This window comes from Pangasianodon hypophthalmus, chromosome 22 (genome assembly GCF_027358585.1).
Source record: "Pangasianodon hypophthalmus isolate fPanHyp1 chromosome 22, fPanHyp1.pri, whole genome shotgun sequence".
Taxonomy (NCBI): Eukaryota; Metazoa; Chordata; class Actinopteri; order Siluriformes; family Pangasiidae; genus Pangasianodon; species Pangasianodon hypophthalmus.
Genome location: NC_069731.1, coordinates 2705280 through 2730934, shown reverse-complemented (window position 1 = coordinate 2730934; position 25655 = coordinate 2705280). Strand labels below are relative to the sequence as shown.

The following is a 25655-nucleotide window of genomic DNA, read 5'->3' as shown; positions in this document are numbered from 1 at the left end:
GTGTGTGTGTGTGTGCGTGTGTGTGTGAGTTAGACTGAAAAACAAAAAAATTTTTTTAAAACAACTTGTTGCAGGTAATTTTTTTTTGTTTTGCTCAACTGAAACAAATGTCAACATATAAAAAGTTATTTTTTTCAGTTGACAAAAATTTAAAAATGATCCAAGGTCCATTTTTTGATTCAAGGTTAAAGATTTCTGCTTGTTTATCTCTTCTTTACAGAGTCCCCAAGGAGACATGGTGATGGCAAAATAATTTCTATTTCAGTGGTTTTGTGTTCCCCCAAGAATCTTTGCATTCTCTTGCAATCTTTTTGTGTTCTCTAGCAGAGATGTTTGCGTTCTCTCGCTAACGCAAACGTCTTCGCAAGAAAACACAAATATCTTTGCGAGAGAACGCAAAAGTTTTGCAAGTGAACGCAAGGTTTGTTGGGGGAACGCAAAAGTTTTATGAGAGAACGCAAAAGTATTGAAATAGAAATATTTCTCTCATCTCATAATTTTTTCCATCACCATGTCCCCTTAGGGGCTCCGTACTTCTTCTTCAATTAACCGCAATTAATAAAGACGCATAGTTTGGTTAAGCATTTCCAAGTGTGTGCGTGTGAGTGTGTGTGTTTATGGCACTGATGAAGGTGTGTGTGTATGTTTGTGTTTTGTGTGTGTGTGTGTGTGTGTGTGTGTGTGTGTGTGTGTGTGTGTGTGTGTGGTGTCATCAGCGCTACATGTCAGCATCGCCGTCGTACGCCAAAGTCAGAGGCTTCAGCCTGTTGTTGTTTTGTCGTCGTTGTGGTTTCTTTGGCTTTTTGCTGAAGATAAAATCAGAAATGTTAACTTGTTAACTCACAAGACACAGAATTTAGGACAGAGCATACAGGAAGCTGTACATGAATTATGGGAAATGACATGAGCAAAATGATAAAATAAAGATGGAAGGATGGAAAACAGGTTGTACCATGTGCAAAATTAAAATTAAAATCGCAAAAAAAAAAAAAAATTCATAAAGAAATGCAAAACTAAATGTGCAAAACAAAAAGAATTAATAATTTCTACTGTATGAAGGTCATACTCATTCATATCATGTTATAATGTGTTCATAAGGCACTATACTCAACATTATAATTATTTCTGAAAAGGCATTATCTGTTACAGCTCTCTTTATTGTGAATTATTATTATCATGATTCATTATTATTCATAACACATTATAACACCAATACCAAAGAAAGAGAAATCACACTACTTTGGTATTGGTGATATAACATGTCATGAACACAGCTTATAATGCATTCTGTTAATTATAAATGCATTATAAGCATTGCAATAAACTGTAATTCCTTTGCATAAATATGTGTAACAACATGTATAAAGCCTTAAGAGTGCATTTTGACATGTTGTAAATGGATTCGTAGCTTATTACACATATGAGCTTCATAAAGGTAACACATTCTCTGAAGGCCATATGCAGAATATGTATAATGTATAATTATAACACATTATACCACCATCATATCTTGTCATAATGCACTATGCAATGTGGCGCTTGATGATGTCGCTTGATGATGAACACGTCTTATTCATAATGCATTATAAATATATATAGCTATAAGGTGTAATGCATAATAATTTGCATAAATCATTATAACAATGTGTATAAACTTATGAATGCATTATAACATGATATGAGCATGCTCATAGTTTATTATAAATATGACCTTCATAGAAAGTATTACCACAATCGTGAAGAATTTATGAAAGGCTTATGAATGAATGAATAAATGAATGATATCCTCAGTCTAAATAGTGGATCAGATTTGCAGTTATAATACGGTTATAAAGCACTATGAATGCCTTATGTCATGAGTGAGCTTTAGTTAAAAAATTAATATGAACTTGCAATATATAAGTAAATAAATGCATGTAACAATCCTTATTACATTAAAAACATGCAGTAAAGCTTTGACATAAGTCTTTTATAGATTCACTAGCATTGCTTTATAAATGATTTATGTAACTCTTATGAATGTGTTATATAGCGGACATGTAAGTAACTAAAATAAATAAAGTGTAACCTAGTATTTCATATCTAGTACTCCTGAGCATGTCCTGCAAATCTCCTCAGCTGGATCGCAGAATAATTAATGAAAATTAATTGCGATGCTAGTTTCAAATTTTGAGGAGATCGTCCCAAAAGACGAGGAAAATTAAATTGTAAATCATAATGTGATTTTTTTTTTAATTATTCACCTTAGCCAAATGTTATTTTTCATTTTCGCAATATTTAGGTTAAATTAAAATATTGTGGTTGGAACCCCGCTAGTGATTACTGAACACAGATTTAGTGACACTGATACAGCAGAGCTGTAATGTACCTCTGCAGGCTGGGAGGAAAGCAGAGCCGCATACACACAGGCACTGGGGTCAAAAGGTCAGGAGGTCAAAAGGTCAGGAGGTCAGGGGTGCGAACCCTAACCATCGCTGGACTCAGGCTGCTGGCATTCGGGGTAGGTGAAGGTGAGCTCGTGAGCGTCGCGGCCCATCCACACCGCCGCACAGCTGGCAGAGTCGAGCGTGGCCCGAGAGCGGCGCATGGCGCAGTAACTGCTGCTCGGGGAAGCGAAAAAATCAACAGGGGCAAAGAGGGCGGGAAAATAAAAACAAAAATGTGTGAGAACTGAAGAATGATGAGGATGAGGATGATGATGAGGAGAAGGACGAGGAGGAGGAGGAGGAGGAGGAGGATGGATTTGGCCAGATACGGTCATTCTACTGTCACTTACCACGCTAAGTAGACCATGGACACTACAAACACCAGGAGCACAAACACACCGGCCGCCACGCCGTAAACCCACGTCTTCAGTCTGCCGTCTGTGAAGAGACAAACACGAGCAGTTACGACATCACACATTACTGCTGTATGTCACTTTATGTTATGACATTATTGCACTATGACATATTCAATACCACACCTTACTGTCCCATGACACTTTACACTATTTATTACGCTATGACACTTTATTACGATACTATATCACTTTAACTTTACTGCGTTACTGTGACATTACTATGCTACTTTATTGTAATATGTCACATTATGTGCTATAATGCTTTATTGCACTATGACACTTTATTGCACTGTACAATTTACCACACTATGAACCTTTACCCCACTACGATGCTTTATTGCACTATGACACTACAGCTCTATGACACTTTCACACACTATTACAAATAACCCCACTACGATGCTTTATTGGACTGACATTTTACTGCACTATGATGCTTTATTACACTATGACATTACCACACTATGATGGTTTATTGCATTGACATTTTATCACACTATGATGCTTTATTGCACTATGATTTTACCACACTATAGCATTCTAGCAGACTATGATGCTTTATTACACCATGACATTACCATACTATGACATTTTACTGAACTATGATGCCATATTTCACTGACATTTTACCACACTATGATGCTTTATTGTTCTATGATGCTTTACTACACCATGACATTACAACACTATGACATTTTACCGCACTATGATGCTTTACTACACCTTGACATTACAACACTATGACATTTTACCGCACTATGATGCTTTACTACACCATGACATTACAACACTATGACATTTTACCGCACTATGATGCTTTATTGCACTATGACTTTACCACACTGTGACACTGCACTGCACTATGATTATATTGTACTATAACAATTTAAATGACTTTGTTTATAACACTAAACCACTATGACATTACTATACTTTATCTTGCTATAATATTTTATGGCACTATGACACTTTACTGGACTATAATAGTTTATACCACTATGATGCATTGTCACTTTTGTGATGCTTTACAGTGGTGTAAGCAGGATATTTAGAGATATTTCAATTTCATTTTTTTGTTTCTTAAATTACTAAAATGTTTTTTTTGTATTAGTTTATTTAAAAAATAATTTAATATAAATAGTTGTTGGTAGGACACGACTTTACACTACAGTAAAACACTTTTAACAGACACATCCATTTAAAATGCCTGCGTTACCAGGTCCGAAGGGTTTGAGGTACCACGTGCGCCCCGTCGGGCCCGGCTCGTCTGTGGTGGAGGCGGTGGGGTCGATGGCTCGGCTTGTCTTCACGTCTTCGTTTTTGCTCCCCGCTGTGGGAATCTCCAGCACGGGGATCTGAGCACACTGCTGCAGCAGCCCTTCTGGAGACATCACCTCGGTATAGCCTTCCTCGCACACACACACAGCTTCCTGCAGAGGGCAGCAGAGATACACGCTAACAAACACACTCGCCTGGATGACTCACAGCACTGACGGCTGATGGAAGGAAAAAAACTATGAACATAATGGTAGTAAATAAAGTCAATTTGTTTTCCAAAACCCACTAACGATCGAATAAAAAAAAATTCATTATTATTATTAAATAAAAGCTTGTAAACATGTCACCACTGAGTCTACATTTCCTTGTTAATTTCCTGGTTAAATTTCCAATTCCCAATTAGCGGAAGTCAAAAATGAGGCTGAGACACACAACTTTTAAGAACCTTTAAATCTAAACTTATGTTTTTTTAAGTACATGTCACAAAGTGTGTAATTTTCTTGCTACAACAACCCCAGATGCAGGTACTGCTGCACGTAATAACCTTTTAGTGAGGAAATGGGCCACATTTATCATCAAATGGATGTGGTTTTTAGGAAACCTCCTGGAACACATTAAATGTGTTTATATAGATGACGTTCTTAGCAATTATGGTGCTAATTTGTTGAATGGTGCTGTATTTTTGTTATTCCTGTGAGAAGGTAGCAGTCGTGTGCCTCTCTGATGTCACAGGGGACATTGGTGCAGACATTGGGGACATTGCAAATGCTGTTTTGCACCAAGGTGAGACAGCTGGGCAGACTAAATCACTAAAGCCCCACCGCATCACTCTCTTTATGCGAAAATGAAGCAAAGGCTCAATCCCACCGTTGCACTTAAAGTTGCAGGTATATAAATTAAAAACCATGACTTGTAGTGTATAGTGTTTTAGAAATGTTTTATCACCATGTAGTTGCTCTAGTTAATTCTCATTTTGCTAGCTAAGCTAGCATTAATGCTTATAGACACCACAATTTCAGTACATAGATCAAAGAGATGCATCATAAAACCAAATTCCTCATGTATGTTACCTTAGAGCAGATGGAACGTGGCTTGTCACAAGACGGGACACATGGCTGCTCAGTCCCTGGTGCCAGTGTGGGGGGGCATCCACCTAGAGGTCAAAAAGTCAAGCTATGATACTTAAAAAAAGATGTAAAAATTAACTACACTAAGGTTCCATGCTAAGTCCTAAATGCAGGACTAATGAATACTGAAGAGAAGCCATATATCCTGTGTAATTAATGCTATGTTACTATGCTGCATTTTGTGCTCAAGGCAACCATCTATGAATGCTAAGTTCAAATGCTAACGCTGAGCCTTGAACTGTTATGTCTTTATCTTTAATAAAAGTTAAACGCTAATTATTTCTCTTGCTTTAATCCTGTGTAATTACTGGTACTTAAGCATTAGTCACTGTAATTTTTCACCCATTGACCCGATTTCTACAGGCAGAACCTGATTTAACGGTTTGTGTAACATAAAAACATGCAAGCTTGATAAAATATGCGACAACAACAAAAAAAAAACATCCACTAATAAGTGTTTTTTCTCATGGGCAGAATAACATGTCTGTTTATTTAGGGCATTTCTACCTGAAGGTGCAAAATAGAAAATTATTTTAATGCAAATTAATTAAGCAGTGTGATTTACTACAGGCATGGAGATTGCATGTGCAAATTAATACAACCGAAGGTCGGTGTTAAATTTGTGTACATCTGGTTCTGCCAGTTGAAGACAAAATAAAACAATTTAGCAAGTCTGAATAATTGAAATGTAAATTTTTGTAAGTGAATTATGGCTTAAAGTCATAAAGTAAAATAATCAGAAAGTTTCCCGAAATGATGACCCTTCACACACAATTTATACTTGAGGTTCAGTTTCAGTTTAGCTCTTCTAGAAGTTTCTTTAACATCCGAACTCAGCATAGCTATCAAGAATATTTAGCACATGCAAATACATTTAATGCAATCATTTAATGCAAATCAATAGATTTTGTATCAGCAGTGTGATTCACTGCAGTCTTCAGGAATGGAGACTGCATGTGCAAATTAATGCGACTGAAGGGCAGGTATTAAAGTTGCGGAAGCCAGTTTATTCTAGTTAAAGACAATATAAAAGCATTTACTAATTCTCAGTAATGAAAAAAAATTATTTTTATGAATAAATAATTTAGAAACATTCCCAAAATGATGACCCTTCTCACTCAACTTAAACTTGAGGTTCAGTTTCAGTTTCGTTCTTCTGGGAGTTTCTTTAAGATCCAAACTCACCACAGTTATTGAGAACATTTAGCACATAGCAAAACCTATTGTACATATAGCTTCCTCCATGGACTCTGTGACATCATTCATGCAATTATCCCTTGTAAATCTTTGCAACACAGTGTCTTTTTAATGTGACCTTAATAAAACTGAGCATCGGCATACCTGTGACGTTTATTCCGTCTGAGCGCTCACACCAGACAGAATGAGAGGTGCTCACCCACTTATAGTCAAAACACTCGCCGTCTGCAAACGAGAAACCAAGGACACACAAAAACACTATGACGCAGTTATGCAGCACGGTAAATCAACAAGCCCTAAGTGATCTAATCCATCATAGATGGCCATAAAGGCGAATTCCCATGCATATTTATGAACGTGGCTACAGGATCTATAATGCGAGTAATATTCTACTGAACAGCTACTCAGAGAGACACATTTATCAAAAATGTCGGTTATGATAATCATGGATTTTGGCCACAAATCCGCATCAGTGTGTCTAAGAAGTACTGATAATAAAATAAATAATTTTTTTTGCATGTATTTTTGCACTTATAAATCATATTTAGTACATTTAATATACAGTATATAAGATCATTTGAGAGATAATATAACTAACATGCTTTACCAATTACAACCTATAACAAGTAATTCCACTGCTGGAAGAAAAGGTGCACTGATCTGCCAAATGTTACATGCCTTCACTTGCCCTGGAATTAATTAACAGATGGTGAAGAGCTATTTCCAGCACTCCCAAGGTAAAAGCCCTGAGAATCAGGATGTTCTTTTCAACCAAACCGCTCCTTACCTTTCATCCTATCAGTCTCATTATACCAAAACAAGTCACCCTGCTAAATAACGTGGAGGTGAAATGAGCTAATAAACATATCTGAGGTAGGAACATGCTAATATTATGAAAAACTGGTGAACCTGTCCTTCAGTACACACCCACACAGAAACACAAACTCAGAATAGTTTATAAACAGTAATAAATGCACTATGAACATTCACAGATGATCTATAAACAGTTACAAGTCTTGAAAGAAGACTAACGATAAACATACTAGACACATGAGCATCTATACCATGTTATGGATGTAGACAGATGTGGACAGAAAACAGTTATAAATGTAGTGGGATGATGAGTTATAAACTGTTATAAATGTAGTAAGATGATGAGTTATAAACTATTATAATGCAGTAAGATGAGTTATAAACTGTTATAAACATAGTGTGATGAGTTATAAACCGTTATAAATGTAGTGGGATAATGAGTTATAAACTGTTATAAATGTAGTGGGATGATGAGTTATAAACTGTTATAATGCAGTAAGATGATGAGTTATAAACTGTTATAATGCAGTAAGATGAGTTATAAACTGTTATAAACATAGTGTGATGAGTTATAAACCGTTATAAATGTAGTGGGATGATGAGTTATAAACTGTTATAAATGCAGTAAGATGAGTTATAAACTGTTATAAATGCAGTAAGATGAGTTATAAACTGTTATAAATGCAGTAAGATGAGTTATAAACTGTTATAAACAGTGTGATGAGTTATAAACCGTTATAAATGTAGTGGGATGATGAGTTATAAACTGTTATAAATGCAGTAAGATGAGTTATAAACTGTTATAAATGCAGTAAGATGAGTTATAAACTGTTATAAATGCAGTAAGATGAGTTATAAACTGTTATAAACATAGTGGAATGATGAGTTATAAAGGGTTATCAATGTAGATAGTGGAGGAGTTATAAAATGTTATAAATGTATTGAGGTTTAGATCTATAAACTGTTATAAAAGTAGAGAGATAATGACCTATAAATGGCTATGTTTTTATAAATATACATTATTAAAAATGTATATAACAGTTTATTAAAAATATTAGCGGGATAAAGATAAATGTAGATGCATGAGGATTTATAAACTGTTATAAACCTGTTATAAATATAGGTATATTTAGTATTATAACTTCTTTTGAATGTACAATAAATGGGGAATTAAAAACTGAAAACTGTTATGATTGTAGATATATGAGAAGTTATAAGGTGTTATAAATGTAGATAGATGAGGAGTTAGAAACTGTTATAAATGTAGATAAATGAAGATTTATAGTGAGATAAGGCTTTATAACCTGTTATAAGAGCAAATAGTTCTAAACTGTATAAATGTAGATAGATGAGGATCAATAATGTGAAGTAATTGTGCCATATGAGTGTGTGTGTGTGTGTGTGTGTGTGTGTGTGTGTGTGTGTGTCTGACCGGCGCAGGGGCGGGACTGCCACTCCTGGTCAGGGCACTGCCCGATGTTTTCAGGCTCCTGGGCGACGACGGCTCGCGAGCGTACCTGCACAGCACTCAGGTCCACACGCTGACCTTTTACACACACACTCTGACACGGGCTCCAGTCTGACCACTCCATCAGGTAACAGTCACCTGAGCACAAGCACATGGGGAGGAAATCTTTTAAATAAGATCACATCATTATTTACTAATTTCAGTCAAAAAAGAAAAAGAAGGCATAACACACAGACTACTGTGGTAAGTCATTAGTCACTAATTATCAGGGGTCAGTCAATTAATTGGTGTTACAAGTGAATACACTTGAAGACTGCCAAATGCATCTTTTCGAACTGCTGCTCATGATGCATCACAGGGCAGCATAACACACACTTGGAGGAAAGCTCTATCCCCCTCTTACTCATACATGAGCTCACAGACGCTCACGATTGGCTAGCGTCGCTGTGATTGACAGGCGAGAGAGAATATGCCCCTCCCACTCAGAAAGCATGGAAATTCTATCCTGAGGAAGAAAGTGATTTGCACACACACACACACACACACACACACAATGTTGGGGTGGAATTACCTGGGCATGGTAAAGTGCACGGTTCTTCCAGAACGATCTTTTTGTCCCCGTCGACGGCCAGCTCCAGCCTGGAACACAGCTCGTCCTCCACCATGCTGACCTGACCGTCTCGGGAACCATCGGACACGAAGCACGACAAGTTCCGAAAGCGCCGGCCTTCTCCACACACTACTTCCTACAACACACACACACACACACATGTGCATAATATCAAAACAGCAGTTTGTAATATTTAGAGTGCTCAAGTGTCTGAAAGGTGAATTACAACAACAATGAAATTTTATTCACGTTCTTATTCAGGATTTTCGGGATTTTATATATATATATATATATATATATATATATATATATATATATATATATATATATATATATATATATAGTGAGATTTTTTTGTTAAAATCACTTCTTACAGCACCATTGGCATTATATGATCATTTCAAATGTAGAAACACACACACGCACACACACACACAGAGCAACAGAACTGAGTAAAAGAACTACAGTAGAAATGAGCTCTAGATCACACCAAGGAGGCAAGAGATAGACAGGAAACAGATTCATTAACAGAGAGAAAGGAAAAATCTCTGAATTTGGCATCTGTATGAGTGCTCTGGTCTGTCAGAGTCAAACAGCTCAGCTTTCTGTTTATTCTCTTTTATTTTTTTTTTTTTAGCTCTTTTGCTCCCCCATGCTCTGAGACTTCAAAATAAGCTGAGAGATTTGTCTGAGCCGTGCACCATCAGCACAGGAAGTGAAGAATTTATCATCTGAATGTTTTTCAGCAAAATGCAGACATTGATCAGAGAGAGAGTGAGAGAGAGAGAGAGAGAGAGAGAGAGAGAGAGGGGTGGAAGGAAATGGAGATGGGGAGACAGAGAGTGTGAGAGGGGGCGGAAGAGAGAGAGGGCGGGAGAAGGAGATAGAGGGAGAGATACAGACAGACAGAGGGAGATTGAGACAAAGAGACACCTAGAAATGAAAGAGAGATTGCAGACATTGATCAGAGAGAGAGAGAGAGAGACAGAGAGAGGGAGAGAGAGACAGAGACAGACAGACAGAGAAGGACAGACAGACAGGAAGAGAGAGTGAGACAGAGAGTGAGACAGAGAGACAGGCAGCAATTCACTTACAAAAAAACAGCTCTATTAAATAAACAGAGCAAAGAAACTTTTTAAGCTTTGCAGATTAATTATGTTATAATGTCATATTTACAGGGTGTTGCAAAAGTATTCACCCCCTCCCCCATTTAACTTCTACATTTTGTACTGTTACAACTGAAATGGACTTAATTAGGATAATATGTCATGAATCTACACAAAATAGACCATTTGCAAAATTACTTCCAAATAAAAAACTAAAAATGTAAGTACAGCTAGCTCCTGTTAAACTCCTAAATTAGCCATCAGACGTGACATAATTAGTTGAATGGAGTCAAGCTGTGTGTAATTAAAGTGTCACGTCATCACAATATAAATACATTTGTTCCTGGTAGAGAACATACCAAAGCAAATAGCATCATGAAGACCAAGAAACTATCAACACAAATTTGGGAGAAAGTTCTGGAACAAACATCAATCAGGGTTTGGGTATAAAAATATCACAAACTTTGAACATCCTTCAGGGTGACATTAAAACCTATCATTTAAAAACGTCAAAAAAAAAAAAAAAAGCTGCACAACCACAGTGCAACTAGATCATCCACTAAAATTATAAAGGATAGACAAGAAGTCAGAGAATCAACCAAGAGACAAAATGTGAAATGGGAAAGAATACTTACACAATCAGACACTGTAGGTATTTAATATTGCTTTTTCATATTATTTTGTGTAGAATTAAATCCCAGAACATGATTGTTAGGGTTTTAATATGACATGAGAAAATGAGACATGCCTCTTCTGCTCAAAAATAGAGCATAACTGTCTTAGAAATGCTTCATACTGAGGTCAGAATATCAATGTGTGCACTCCAGATGTGAGCATGTGTGTGTGTGTGTGTGTGTGTATGTGTGTGTGTGTACCTCGACACGGCACTCGGACCAGGCGCTGTAGTGCCAGTGATAACACGGCCGAACAGGACACGGCTTCCACTGCTCCATCAGAGAGGGACACGGCCTGCCATCACCCTGAGATGCCTGGACCACTGTCCTCCTGCGCAACATTCTCCCTGGAACATCACACACACACACACACCCACACACACACACACTGACAGTTAGACACAGATACATCGTCGTCACACTAATCATACAATGCGTACTACATAAGACTGTTTTTAATACAAACTTTATTTAATACAAATTTTATTAATATTTATTATAAGTTCATGTTGTAGGGGCTTGGCCTCGCACTTACACTTACTTACCATAACATGTATGTAGTCTATACCTGTGCTAGGTACTCCACAACTTTTCTAAAACCTCCAAATCGTCTCTTCTCTGACACTTCCTTTTAAACATCATCTATATTTTATCGTTCTCTGTTTTTTAAACTCAGATTTCGTTTTGGTTTTGGCGGGACATGATAGTAGACACACCCACCTGTGAGCTTGATATCATTTATCCTGTGAAAATCACTCATAGAGATAGAAAGAAAGAAGAGCATATATTTAATCAAATACTACTTTAAAGTTTTTCTTAAATGTAAAACTGCAATACCAAGCTCCAATCGCTAATCTGTCAAATATTACCAGCTATATATATTTTATACAACGCAGGGCACAATATCGAAATTTATATTAAAAAATTCAGAATGGATTGAAGATTAAAAGAAGCCTGAAACACCCGAGAGAGAGTCATTCTCTATTTTTATACCCTTGCCACATCAGGATTCAGTTTTAGGTGTGTGTGTTTGTGTGTGTGTGTATGTGTGTGTGTGTGTGTGTGTGTGAGAGAGAGAGAGAGAGAGAGAGAGAGAGAGAGATGGGGAACAGGGACCTCAGAAACCAGGTGGATGATGAGATGGTGTGTCTTACAGCTAAAAATGTGTCAGCTCCATATATAATTAAAGGTAGTGTGAAAGACGAGATGAAAAAAGTACGCCGTTTATTTTCCATCTGTGTAACTTCATCATGTTTATTATGTGTTACGATGGACAGGTGGACTGATATATGAACACAGGATTTCTGATATACGCCATGGTCTGTATTGCTTTGGCTAAACTGTATTCTGATAGGAATGTAAATCAGGAAGAAAAAAAATACCGAATCCCTCTGGGCACATACGAGGAACCTGTAGCAGCAACTTCAGTGCACACTGCAGCTCCAAACCTGCTCTGAATATCACAAATCTATCTATCTTGTAACATTTATACATGCATACTTCATGATTTATGGGTGGATGGAAGAATGGATGGAAGGATGTGTGTTTGTGGGGGGTGGAAGTTTGGACGGCTGGATGGATGTTTGTGAATGTGTGAACTGAGTGAAAGGAATGGTAAAAATATGGATGATAGGATGGGTGGATGGATGGGTGATTGGTTGGAGGGATGGGTTAGTTGATAGACGGCTGAATGGTTGGGTGTGTGGGTGGTTGAATGGATGTATGTATAGATAGTTGGATGGATGGATGGATGGATAGTTGTTTTGATGGATAGGTGAATGGATGGGTGAGTGGATGGATGGCTGTTAAACCCCAGTGATGTTATATGGATAGATTGATGGATTGTTGGATGTATGAATGGATGGATAGTTGGTTGGTTGAATGGATGGTTGGTTGGTTGGTTGGTTGGTTGGATGGATGAATGGATGGATGCTTGGATGGAAAACATTGGAGTTGCATTGTGTTTTTTTTGTAGAGGTAAACCTGATGACATCACACACTACTGTATAGTGAAGTCTAAAAGTCGGAGTCCTTTAGTAAGAACAGTTTTAATTTAATCAACTAATCAATAATTCATATAGAATTTGATCGAGTTTATACTCATTATTCAGGTATGCATTATTTAAAACTGAGACTAATTAAATTTAGCTTTTAAGCAGTTCTCATGGAATTAAAATCTATCTGAACATCCTGTTGACTCACATTTGCTTCATTTTTTAGTTAATAAGAACAAGAATAATCTGGTTTGAGACTTGTACAGTAATTTGGCAAAATTGCACTAGCTTATCAAATAATGAAATAAAAACAGATCTTTGTAATGGAGGTTTTGGGATAAACACATTTCTCCAGCCTCCATCACAGAGCAGGCGCAGGGAGATAATGTAGCGTCTGCACTCTGCACAATAGCTTCTGCCACATTCTCTGTCTGACTCTGTCTCTTTATCTGTTCCTGTGTCTTCCAGTCTTGCTGCGAGCTGTCACTCTCCGTCTCTGACTGCCTGCATTTACATTCATCCTGCTTCCTGGTGCTTTGGCCACACAGGATTAACACACCTCTGTAAACACACGCACACACGCGCACTCATCCCCTGCTCTCTGTGCGTCCCTCATGTCCATGTGGCACTCTTTAAATATTAGTTTTCTTTCTGATTAGAGATATAATCACGTAGACGGACAGACAGCTTCGTCTCATCCCCTTTACACAGAAAAAACAGTTTGTGAGGTAAAAACGCCACTGTGATGTCCACTGATGTCCCCGGATGGAAACTTGAATAGATCCATTACTCTTTTCTTAATTTATAAAAAAATGACATCCAATATGTAAATTAGAAACCACTCAGCATCATGCTGTTATAGGAAAGTGATCAACAAAGAGAGTTCTATCTATCTATCTATCTATCTATCTATCTATCTATCTATCTATCCATCCATCCATCCATCCATCTGAATATACATCTGTTCATCCAGCTCTTGACTGGTTGATGTCAGACATGCTCTACTATCATCCATCTTTCTATCTTTTAACATTTATACAGTAGCATATTCAATGTTGCATGGGTGGATGGATGGATGGATGGATGGATGATGGATACATGGTGTATGGTGGACACAAATGGATGAATAGGTGGATGGGTTAGTTGGAGGGAAGGGTTACAGATTATATGGGTGGGTGAGTGGATGGATGAATAGATGAATGAATAGATGGATAGGTGATGTGGGTTAATGTTTGAGTTGGGTGGATGGGAGGTTGAAACAGTGGGTGGATGGATGGATGGATGTGATGTTTAGAGAGATGGGTTAGTGATTATGTGGGTGGATGGAAAGCTCACTGGCTGGCTGGCTGGATGGATGGCCTGTGGGTGGAGGATTAGATGAGTGTGTGTGTGTGTGTGTGTGTGTGTGTGAGTTGGGTTGATGGAACGTTGCAAAAGTGGATGGATGGATGACAAAACATTTGATTTGAGCTTTGTGTTTTTACAGACTTGAACCTCAGTGACACTACTGCACAGTGGAGTCCATGGATGGATCACTATAGCGCATTTTTTATGCAAAACAGTGGTTTCAAAATTATTGGCACCTTCACCTTGAACTCTAAAGTCTAAAGTAAAGTCTAACATGTCAAATTTGTAGCTGTTCCAGCCTTTTCCAGAATCCTTATTATTTTATTGTATGCATTATCTGACATGTAGTTCAACAACCATTTGTCTGTTTTGCCTTATATTATAGGAATAACAATATAATCAGTATCTCAGACCTATAAAACTGCTGTATATGAAAGTGTAATAATTTTTTGCCCTCACCCTCCAGGCCGCAGGTCTGAGAGCACTCTGTCCATGCTGACCACTCCGAGAGTTGGCAGTTTACTGGGCACTCCACCGTACAGGAAGCGTTCATCTGCCACGTCCTCTCCAAACCCAGCTAACGTACAGACACACACACACGACACACACGACACAGCGTCAGTACTCACACACGGATTGTAAAAAGCAGATAGTAACACTTTCTATGAAGGTCATATTTATAAAGACCTATGAATATCATATTATCATTCATTCATAAAGCATCATTAAATTTATGCTTTATAGCTACCTTCGTTATGCATTATAGAGTGTTAAGATGTTGCATTATACATAATGTTTATATCACCAATACCTTTGCATAGTGCAGTATGACAGTATGAGATTAATTAAATCTATTTAGATCAATGCAATTCTTTAATAATTAATTAAGTGATTAACATGAAATCCTACTAATAAACAACTTTACGCCTTAATACAAAGTTTTACAACTTTACAATGTACTACAAAATTTTACAATATACTACGGTTTTATTTCTTTAATTAATAACAAAAAAATCACTTAAAAAATTAAAGTAATTCTTTAATAGTTAATTATGCCAGAGCAATTATCATGGAAACCTACTACTAAACTTTACAATTTTACAACATACTATAAAATTCCACAGTATACTGTAGTATGTTGTTTTGTAGTATGTTGTAAAGTTTTACTGTATTTTGTAAAGTTGTAAGGTTTTCCTCTATAAAGCTTTACATCACACTACAAAATTGTATAATATACCACAAAACTTTACAACTTTACAACATACTACAAAACTTTATAACTTACTACACAACTCTACAACTTTACAATGTACTGCAAAACTTTACAACTTACTTCACAACTTTACAACACACACAAAATTTAAAAATTTAAAGTTATAACATATTACAAAAGGCAATGAATTATACAGAATCAGAGGTAGTATCTGGAAATCATACTACAAAACTTTACAACTTCCAAAATAACTTTTCGGTCTGTTTGCAGCTAAACATAACACACTAAGCAGACTATAAGTAGTGTTATAAACATGAATTTTTATTCATTGAATCATGTTTGTCGCCTCAACAAAACTCAGCAACTCAGTCATTGACCAACATTTAAACTATGAGCAGCAGGTTAATAATGCTGTAATAACCCTTTCGTACATGTGTAATTAGTAAACATACTGATACACTGTGAACAAACCTCCTGGCAGAACCTGAGTTCCACTGACTTGCCGTCACTTCTCACACAGTCCAGCATGCGGGTCTTCAGCCCTCTTCCACACACAGCGCTGCCACTTAACTGACACGTGCTCCAATCTGAGTGTCAAACACACACACACACACACACACACACACGTTGACTACTCAACAAACATGTTAACAACAATGACAGTGTTAATAAGACTGTGAAGCCAGCAAACAGCATTTTTTCTAACTGCTGTTTATGCCGTGTCACAAAGTAGTGTAACACACTCAGAGGAAAGCGCTATCTGCCCTCTTCTGCATACAGAAGCCCGTGATTGGCTAGTGTCACTGTGATTGAAAGGGGAGAGAGATTATGCCCCTCCCACTTACAGAGCATGGATGGCTGTGGCATCATCAGGATCTCTGGACAATAGGGTAAATAACATAACAAAACATACACATACACATACAAATAGGTTTTTTATGTTAATTAAAATAAAGACAATCAAACATTAGAAAAAAATGTAATGTTGCAAAATTCATTTTTAATTACTTCACTTTCAGTAAAAAATGGAAAGCAGTTATTTTGACCTGAATAGAATGTGATCGTTGGTCTGTATATCTCTACGGAGTCATCAAAAGAGAAAAAGAAAAGAAAGGCCAGATAGAGAGCACTAAAAAGCTTTTCTAGCAATGATCTCAGACATAATGCTCATAAAGCGTGGCCTGAAATGGCTGTGCGACTCCGGGGGAAAGACGAAAAGCACTGTCGTGTTGATCTTTAGAAGAGTCCTCCAAAGATCAAGACAGCGTCACCATATCAACAATTATACGGCTTTCTTTGTGAAATAACACCACTGTTTTTCATTATTAGGCTTATTGTGTTCGCCATACAAGTCCCTCTGAATGAGCTGTTACCATAGAAACGCTACGTAAAATTAGAATGAGGAAATTAATATAAACCTGATTTGGAGCTGCACTGCTGTCTGCTGTTATACAAAATTAATCACTTTCTGACCAATCAGAGTGGAGGATTCAAAACTGCTGTGGGATTTCAGTTACCTGTGATGTTGTAGCTGTAATGGAAGCAGTTCCTGTTGAACACACACGGCTCTGCCTCCATGCTTTTGGGGCACTCTTCCCCTTCGTTGGGCATGCGAAGTACGTAAGCTGTTCTCTGTCGATCCTCTTGGTCACTACAAGGCTTTAACAAACACACACACAACACGACTAGAGCTCATTATTAAGACCAAAGACAAGCGTACACACAACACAGCAGATGGCCACTCATAAGGAACGCCTAAACGCAGCCGAGTTCAGTTTAATCGGCGTGAAATGTTGGAGTAAGATCATAAAAAAAAAGCTTTTTCTAGCCCCCAGTGGATGACAATCATCACCAGAGTCTTTCACACTGCCGAAAATAATGAGATCCCTGACATCATAACCCAGAACACTGAGAGAGGAAAAGAGAGAGAGAGAGAAACCACACAGCAGCATAAGAGGGAGTGTTTGCTTTTTTTTTTAGTTTAAAAAGAGAGAGCGCTGGGATAACTGCCCCGGCGTCATGAATAACACATGTGGGGCATGACTCCACACTAAAAGCTGTGATGCCAGGCTGTCAAACTGAATAGCATGTGATTAACGACTCGTCGGGGCCGGCGGGAAAAAAGGAGCAGGAGAAGAAGGAAACGGAGACTGAAATCAGGACGATCCTGAGGCAAAAGAGTGAACACCGAGCTCGAAATTAGCAACGACCCGAAAACCTCCAATTAGCCGTTTACATTTACATAGCTTCATTTGCATAAACGCATAAATGTAATTGATGAGTTCTCTTTAGTCACAGAGTGTTATTTTTTTTGTTTGTTTCTGTAAATGAGTTTCACTTCTTCTACACTGTGATTTGGTAAATCGTGAGAAAAGATTAATTAGTGTGTGATTCAGCCACTTTTAATGAGCTGTAAGGAGTTTTTTCATCCAGAGAAGGTCACTGTGGAGTGATTATAAGACAAGAAAGGAGAAAAGATTAAAAGGCCAGATTTGAATTCGCTCAAAGTTTACTAACACTTTATTGGACAATTCACTGCTGCTGTAGAAAAAAAAAAAAAGAAGAACAGGAGATCTAGAGTCACCGAGTTCATAGCTAAGGACAGATAGGCAGGTGAATGGGTGGGTTAGATGAAAGGATGGGTGGAGAGATAGATAAATAAAAATAGACAGGTAGGCAGACAGGCAGACAGAAAGTGAATGTGTGGGGTACGTGAAGGGATGAGTGGATAGACACACACACACACACACACACACACACACACACACACACACATAAACAGATGGAAGACAGAGAGAGTTATAAAGTCAAACAGACAGAAATATATACAGACAGACAACTAGACAGACAGACAGAGGTAAAGAGAAAGACAGAGACAGATTTACAGACAGACAGACAAACAGAACGACAGACAGCCAGATAGACACAGGTTAACAGACACAGACAGATGTACTGTGTGCAGACAGACAGACAGACAGACAGATTTTATGTACACAGTTTTAAAGCCATTTTAAATCCACAGTGTCCCCAGACTCGAGAGCAAAGACTAGAAATACGGAGAGATGTAAACGCAGGCAGAGAGACAAAGTAAGAAGAAAGCAGGAACAGGATTATTAAAGAGTGTAAATAATGAACAGGTTCAACTAATCAACAGAACGAGCGTTCACAAGAAGGGAAACTAATTTTAATGAATTAAAAACGCTCAGCATGCGTACAAAAATCAAAAACCAGTGGCTCCTGCGTGAAGCTGCTGGGAAAATGCCAAGTGTGGGGGAAAATTCAAGTCATGAAGGCGAGGTTGGAGAATCTAAAACCTAAAACCATAGATTTAACACTTTTTTGGTTACTGCAATGCATTAACTGATTAGTGATCTTTATATAGCTTCACTTAATTCTCTTAATTAAAACACTATTTACAAAATTATTTGCTATTTACTATCTATCTATCTATCTATCTATCTATATCTATCTATCTATCTATATACATACATATATACATATATAGATAGATAGATAGATAGATAGATAGATATCTGTAGTATCTGTACTGATCGCTGTGCGAGACTCTGCGTGAACTGAAACAGTAGAAGCGTTACAGATGGAGGTCGGAGGTTTTTCCTTTCTCACCAGCTGGCATTTCGTCCAGGAGCTCCACTCGGACAGCACGCAGTGATCCGGACACGGCAGCCTGCTCTCACGTGTACCTGCGGGAATCTCCTCCGGGTCACACAGGTAATCCTCCACCACGTCAGTGGGGCCATCGACGGTGTTCAGCATGCACCTGTAAGACGTACACTCTCAGATTTTTCTCATACTTTGAAAAAATAAAGAAATAAATCAACAGCCTGCATTATGAGCTGTAAATATTATGCACTTCATATGTGTTTGTTGTAATTATTGCTGTTTTTCTTTTTTTTTTTTAATTTCTGAATTTTCCACCCACTTCAGGCACAGTAGGCAACCCAACTGTTCAATTTGGACTATTCAAATAGACTTGTTTTTCATCTGAATATTTTTCCCTATGGGGGGTTTGTCATTTGATGTTTCACTGTATGATATAAAATAAACAGATATAATTAAACAACAATTAAATAAGAAATGTTTTGTTTCAAGTTTCAAAAAATATACAGAGAATAAAGTGACATTTGTTTAGAATTATATTTAAAATGTATTATCTACAAATGATTGATCAAAACACAAACATCTGTCAAAATGTTTATTTCATTATTAAGTTCCATGTTCAGACTTTTGATTGCTAAGCTTATGATTGTGCTATGTTAAAAACATTATTATCACAAAGCTTTTTTTCCACAGTCAAAAACTTTTCAATTAAAATGTCTTATGCTTCTTGTCCATCTACTGGCTGTTGCACAATTTGGAGAAAATAAATCCAAACAAAATACAAACCCAAATTACAAACTACTAATATCTCTGTGATGATTTTCTCCATTTTAAATGGTGACAGGATGCACAGTAGGCCAATGCGATATTAACAATATTGCCATCTCTACATGACATGACACTGACGTGATATCCAGCAAAGTTTACTCCAACTATGTATGATATTATATTATCAGACCTGCCAATGTTTATGCATTTTGCATAAGAGCTTCGCAGTTTAACATGGGAGTACGATAGTATGATCTTATCACTCAGAATACACCAAAAGAGCAGTCAGTTTCTCCCCAATAAAAACATGAGATGAGCCAATCGACATATGATTTTGAAATGATTTGGGCAGGAGTGCTGACACCTCCTGGAAGCCCCGCCCCCTTTCCCTATCTCACATACTCTCGAGTCCCGTGCCCTTGCTTTCTGTCACGGTAAATGGAGAATGTTTTCAGCTGTTAGCGTGAAATAAAATCTGTCAGTGTACGTTAGACTTAGCTAACGTTAGACAAGTATATAATTTATTATCTTTATTAGGGATGTGACAAAAAAAATTCGCTTTGTGCGCTTTGGATTTTTAGCTGAAAGAGAAAAAAATGATCTGGAATGATGACATGGACGTACAACAAAGTGTCAAATCTAACACTTTACAAATAATGTGAATGGTGATGATAATGAGAAGGGATTAAATACCCTGTTTTTATTTTTGATCAGCGCTCAGACACTTTCAAATACTTTCAGCAGCAGATGAACAGTGAAAATGTCAGCTGTGTGCACATTAGCAAATGATTTGTAAAAGGATTAAATCAGAAAATGAGCTGTTATGTATTCTGTAAAGTTTACTGCACATTACATTGCAGTATCACCTTCAAATCCACCATCCAGCTGAGTTTTCACAATTGCCCCTGCCTGCAAGCAGTTCCTGACTGAACAGCTTATAAAACTATTACTCCTCCTTTACTCTTCTTAAACACAAAATGGAGGAAGTGCTCATTTTCCTGTTTTTTTTTATAGGCCATCAGTTCAGGACAATTAAATCATGATTTTTTTTAAATGGATAATCATGAGCAGGGAAAAATCAATATCATATGAGCCTAATGTGCAGTATCATAAAACTGGCTAGCGATCCATTCTGCATGGTTAGTCAAGTCAAGTTTATGCGTAATGTACATTTAAAACCAACGAATTTTGACAGAAATGCTCAAACAAAATCAAATCAAGTTAAAATAAAAATAAATAAATAAAATAAAAGTAACCAGTGTATAAAAATGGGTATTTATTCAAACATTTTGCATGCTACGTTTACACTGCATGAATTGCTGTTCAGAAAAATTGTCTAGGAAAATATAAAGCACAAAAGCGTTTTCTACTCTAATGTGAAATTTTGCTTTACAGATGTTTGTTTACAGATGTTTGTTGTTATTTGAGTGTATTTTTTGTATTGGGTTCGTCCTTGTGAGCTACTATTTAAAAGGAAAGTAAATATCTGAGATCATTTTTGACTGACAAATGGCATTCTTGCTTAACAAAGAAAAAGAGCCAGAAGCTGAGCAGGTCTGTTCTGACTGGAGGGGGCGGTGCTTATTTACGGGCCAGAAAAAAATCAAAACACAAGCCTGAAATGAATAAACTGGAAAATTCCAATGCATGGGAGTTTTACAAATCACAGTTTTCTAAGGTATCTTTGAATTTATATAATTATTCCAGGTTTAGAAACACTTTGAAAACTTACAGACTGCACCTTTAAAAAGACTGGGAAACAAATTTGGTTAAAGGAGCGTTGAAGGAGCCGTACCTGACCTTCCTGGTCTGCACCCCGTCACCGCAGTTCTCCTTCAGATCCACGTTGCTGACTTTCCACGTGCTCCACGGCTCAGCCACCCACACGTACTGAGAGCAGTCGCTCACGCACGGCACCACCTCGTACACCTGCAGCACACACACCCACCCACACACACACACACACAAGCATCACGACGGCTGAGTCATGCCAAATAAAAGGACTCAAAACTAATTAGAGTGTCTGTGTCAAGAAAGATGGTGCACTTAAACACCTGCTTTCTCTAATAGCAGGAAATTTACACGCTTCAGTGTGCAGGAAAAGAAACAGTTTTCAAAAATAAGGATTTTTCGAGCTTACCTGTGCCTGTGCTCGAGCAGCATATTGGGAGATAATCGGGGAAAAAAGGAGACATGAAAAAATTAATGATATAAGATATAAGAGAAAGAATATCTAGAAAATATTAAAAATGATACAGTATTGCATAATCTTTAATGAAAATAAGAACCACGGATGAGGCTTCATGTGGAAAATCAACATCTCGAATTCAAATGCAACTCCAATAATCTGCTCAGAAATAGCGAGAGAGAGAAATGTATCGTTTAGCAAATGAAATCATCCCAAAATCTTCAGTGGCTCGGTGCCTCGGGGAGCCTCGGGTCTGATGAGAAGTATTTCAGGAATATATAAAAATAGAGATGGCATTAAAATGCTGACACGTTTCTCACATTTCTTCCTGCCTCACTCGTTTCCCAAACTACAAACATAAGTTATTTTTCACTGCATACTTATTATCCAGAAAAAAATACTGTTTTTAGAAAAGTGCAGCCCTTGTGGATTTGATGGCCATCAAACATGAGGAGTATGAAATTATATTGCCATAACCAAGAGGTTTTCATCATTTGCAAAAATAATAATAGTATTAATTAAATATTTAATGCTGCTCAGTCAAGAAAAACACTTTATTTAGATTAAATATTATTAAAGAATGATGCTTAAAGTTGGGAAAAAGCTGCATTTGATTGTGTTTTTGATAAATAACAGAATGAGTGATTTTCTAGGTAGCAGATAGAAACCTTTGGACCCAAAAATAGTAATAAACTTCATGTATACAGCAACTTTTGTGAATTTAAAATGGAACTTTAAATGCTTTACAGGTAAAAATTTAGAAATGCCACAAAAAAGAAGAAGAAGAAAATCTTCTGAGATGTATCTGAGATGTTCATCTGTTGTGGTTTTTGATAGCCTTGTAAACCAGTGGTTCTGTAGCCAGGAACGGCTTTAACTGTAAAACAGACTCTAAGGACCGCCTCAGTACGGATTCAGGTCATGAACATTATTTAGATTTTTCAAATATTGTTTTTTGGAGCCAAAGAATGTTCTATTCCTGAACTTTCCACTGATAGGACTCATTAGGTCTGCATTGACTTTGGTGCTTGGACCCCTAAATATAATAACTTTGATAATATGAGTTGTGATTTCCACCATTATAACAAAATAAAAAACTCACGAGCTCCCAGCTATGGGAGAACCCTGGCGGTCCCCGGACCCCACGTTGAGAAGCAATGGTGTAAACAATGCATTATGGATTTATTTTTAAGCATTTTGTATTCAGAGGTGGTTTGTAAATCATGCTAGATTCTTCACATTTATACATGTCTACATTCTTAGCATTACCTGATTGACGTGGTCGAGCTTGGGGCAGGGCCTCCCGCCGTTGTACGGTTTCTCCCGAAGCCATTTGGAGCGAACTTTGACCCCACTGCCGCAGGACTTGCTGCAGCGTGACCAGTTGGACCACTCGCTGAGCTTGCAGTCAGAGGGGCATGGGATGATGCACGCTTCCTCGATGTACCCTGAATATGAACAGGGAGGTTCAGAAGGTCAAATCTACAGTACAAGACAGTAAATCTATAAATCCATCATCCACTGGAAAGGTTTTTTTTCCAGCTCAGGACTGAATATCAGAGTCAGGACAGGATACACAACAGAATTCAGATGTACATGGATGTGGCAGAATGACTGACCTTGGGATTGTCCGAGCTACACTGAGTTGATTAGACTCAGACCTTTGGACCCTCTGTGTCATGCAGTTATAGGAAAATAATCAGTGATGGGATGCTGTGATTATTTTCCAATAATTCAACAACCTTGTGGTGTAAATGTTAATAATAATAATAATAATAATAATAATAATTAACAATATCTTCCAGAGTTGCATCCTGAGGTTCTCATACATTTACTCTGCACTTTCCTAAGCTCTACTGGCTACCACACACACACAAACACACACACACACACACACACACACACGCACACACACCGTGTACATGTTGTTAATGAGGTGTGTGGGATTGTTGTGAGCACAGGAATCCTAACAAACTGTAATGACCAGGAAGCGCACGTCTGCTGGATTTCTCTCATGCGTTCACACGTCTGAGTTTGTGAGTGCACACAGCATTTCAGCAAAAAGCAGACAAACACTGTGACTGTGTTCAGAGCAGCACAGACAGCAAACCAGTGGGAAACTGGACAGACTCCATTTCCGGAGGAAAACACACAGCAGATAAACAGCTGGGAGCGATGGAGGTGTGGAGAGCACGTTTCAAATGAGATGAGTACAAGATCTCAAAGGTACTGTGCAATTTATGATCGAAAAAGGAAAGAAAGAAAGATACAATAATATATGAGCGAAAGAAAAAAATAAAGAAAAAGGAAAGAAAATTAAAGTAAGAAGTGAAGGAAAAGAAAGAAAGAAACTAGATATAACATTGAATAACTATTTTTATATATAATAAGAAAGAAAGAAGGAAAAAGAAAGAAAATAAAGACTCCAAGCAGTTATTATAAGTGGGATGTAAGGAATGGGCGTGGCTGCTCTAGGCCAATATGATTAAGCCGGTCATGTGACCTGGTGACAGAGGAAGATTGGAAGTCTGTACTGGAGCTGGTCCTGAGGTCATGTGACCTCCTCCAGCTGTGAACCTCTACAGCACTTCAGCATGTCTTTACGTGTTAGATCATTCAGTGCGTTTCATGTGGAACAACACTCAGAGCTCTGACTTCCCTACCCACAGTGCACCACTCCACATGCCTGCAGGCATGCACAGAAAGAGAAGCAGTTCACTGGTCATTACAAACATCTCCACTGCACCATGCTGCGTTTTCTGTCATAGGATGACCTCGTGGTGACCTTGTGATAACCTCGTTCTGTCAACCTCGGGGACATCCTCTCCTGTCAGATCTGAATCCTCGAGTGCAAGCTGGAGAAGCCTGGGTTCTCAAATGTCAATCACTTCCTCAATCACTTCCTCAATCACTTCCTCAAACACTTCCTCAAACACTTCCTCAAACAATTTTAACGTGAATCAGGACCAGTGTTTCTTCAGTTAGCAAACATTACAAACACTAATATTAGCATGCTGTGCACAAAAGACGAGATGATCAGGAGACGAGATGATCAGGAGATGATATGACCAGGAGCTGAGACGATCAGAAGATAAGATGATAAGGAGAAGAGATGATCAGAAGATGATATGACCAGGAGATGAGATGATCAGAAGATAAGATGATCAGAAATAAGATGATCAGGAGATAAGATGATCAGAAGATAAGATGATCAGGAGATGAGATGATCAGAAGATAAGATGATCAGGAGATGAGATGATCAGAAGATAAGATGATCAGGAGATGAGGTTATCAGGAGATGAGATGATCAGGAGATGAGCTGTTAGTTGATGGATTAATGATGTTGGCAGGAAGTGAGATAAAAGGTGGGAAAGCCTCGAGCAGTGTGTCAGACAGCACACACTATTAA

At 37.7% G+C, this 25655-nt stretch overlaps 1 protein-coding gene across 1 annotated transcript in view; it reads right to left on the bottom strand.

The window, feature by feature from the left end:
• Window positions 1-730: 730 nt before the first annotated feature.
• LOC113533066 (thrombospondin type-1 domain-containing protein 7A) overlaps window positions 731-25655 on the bottom strand; it is a 108931-nt gene continuing 84006 nt past the window's right edge. The window contains exons 15-30 of the mRNA XM_026924898.3: window positions 23516-23694; window positions 22199-22204; window positions 21854-21987; window positions 19297-19450; window positions 17187-17328; window positions 16141-16256; window positions 14916-15033; window positions 11317-11462; window positions 9297-9471; window positions 8690-8863; window positions 6589-6669; window positions 5191-5273; window positions 4059-4272; window positions 2777-2864; window positions 2369-2600; window positions 731-806 (exon numbers count right to left, since the gene is read on the bottom strand). Of these exons, the coding sequence (XP_026780699.3) occupies window positions 2465-2600; window positions 2777-2864; window positions 4059-4272; window positions 5191-5273; window positions 6589-6669; window positions 8690-8863; window positions 9297-9471; window positions 11317-11462; window positions 14916-15033; window positions 16141-16256; window positions 17187-17328; window positions 19297-19450; window positions 21854-21987; window positions 22199-22204; window positions 23516-23694 (1946 nt within the window). The 3' untranslated portion in view covers window positions 731-806; window positions 2369-2464. The remainder of the gene's footprint in view (window positions 807-2368; window positions 2601-2776; window positions 2865-4058; window positions 4273-5190; window positions 5274-6588; window positions 6670-8689; window positions 8864-9296; window positions 9472-11316; window positions 11463-14915; window positions 15034-16140; window positions 16257-17186; window positions 17329-19296; window positions 19451-21853; window positions 21988-22198; window positions 22205-23515; window positions 23695-25655) is intronic.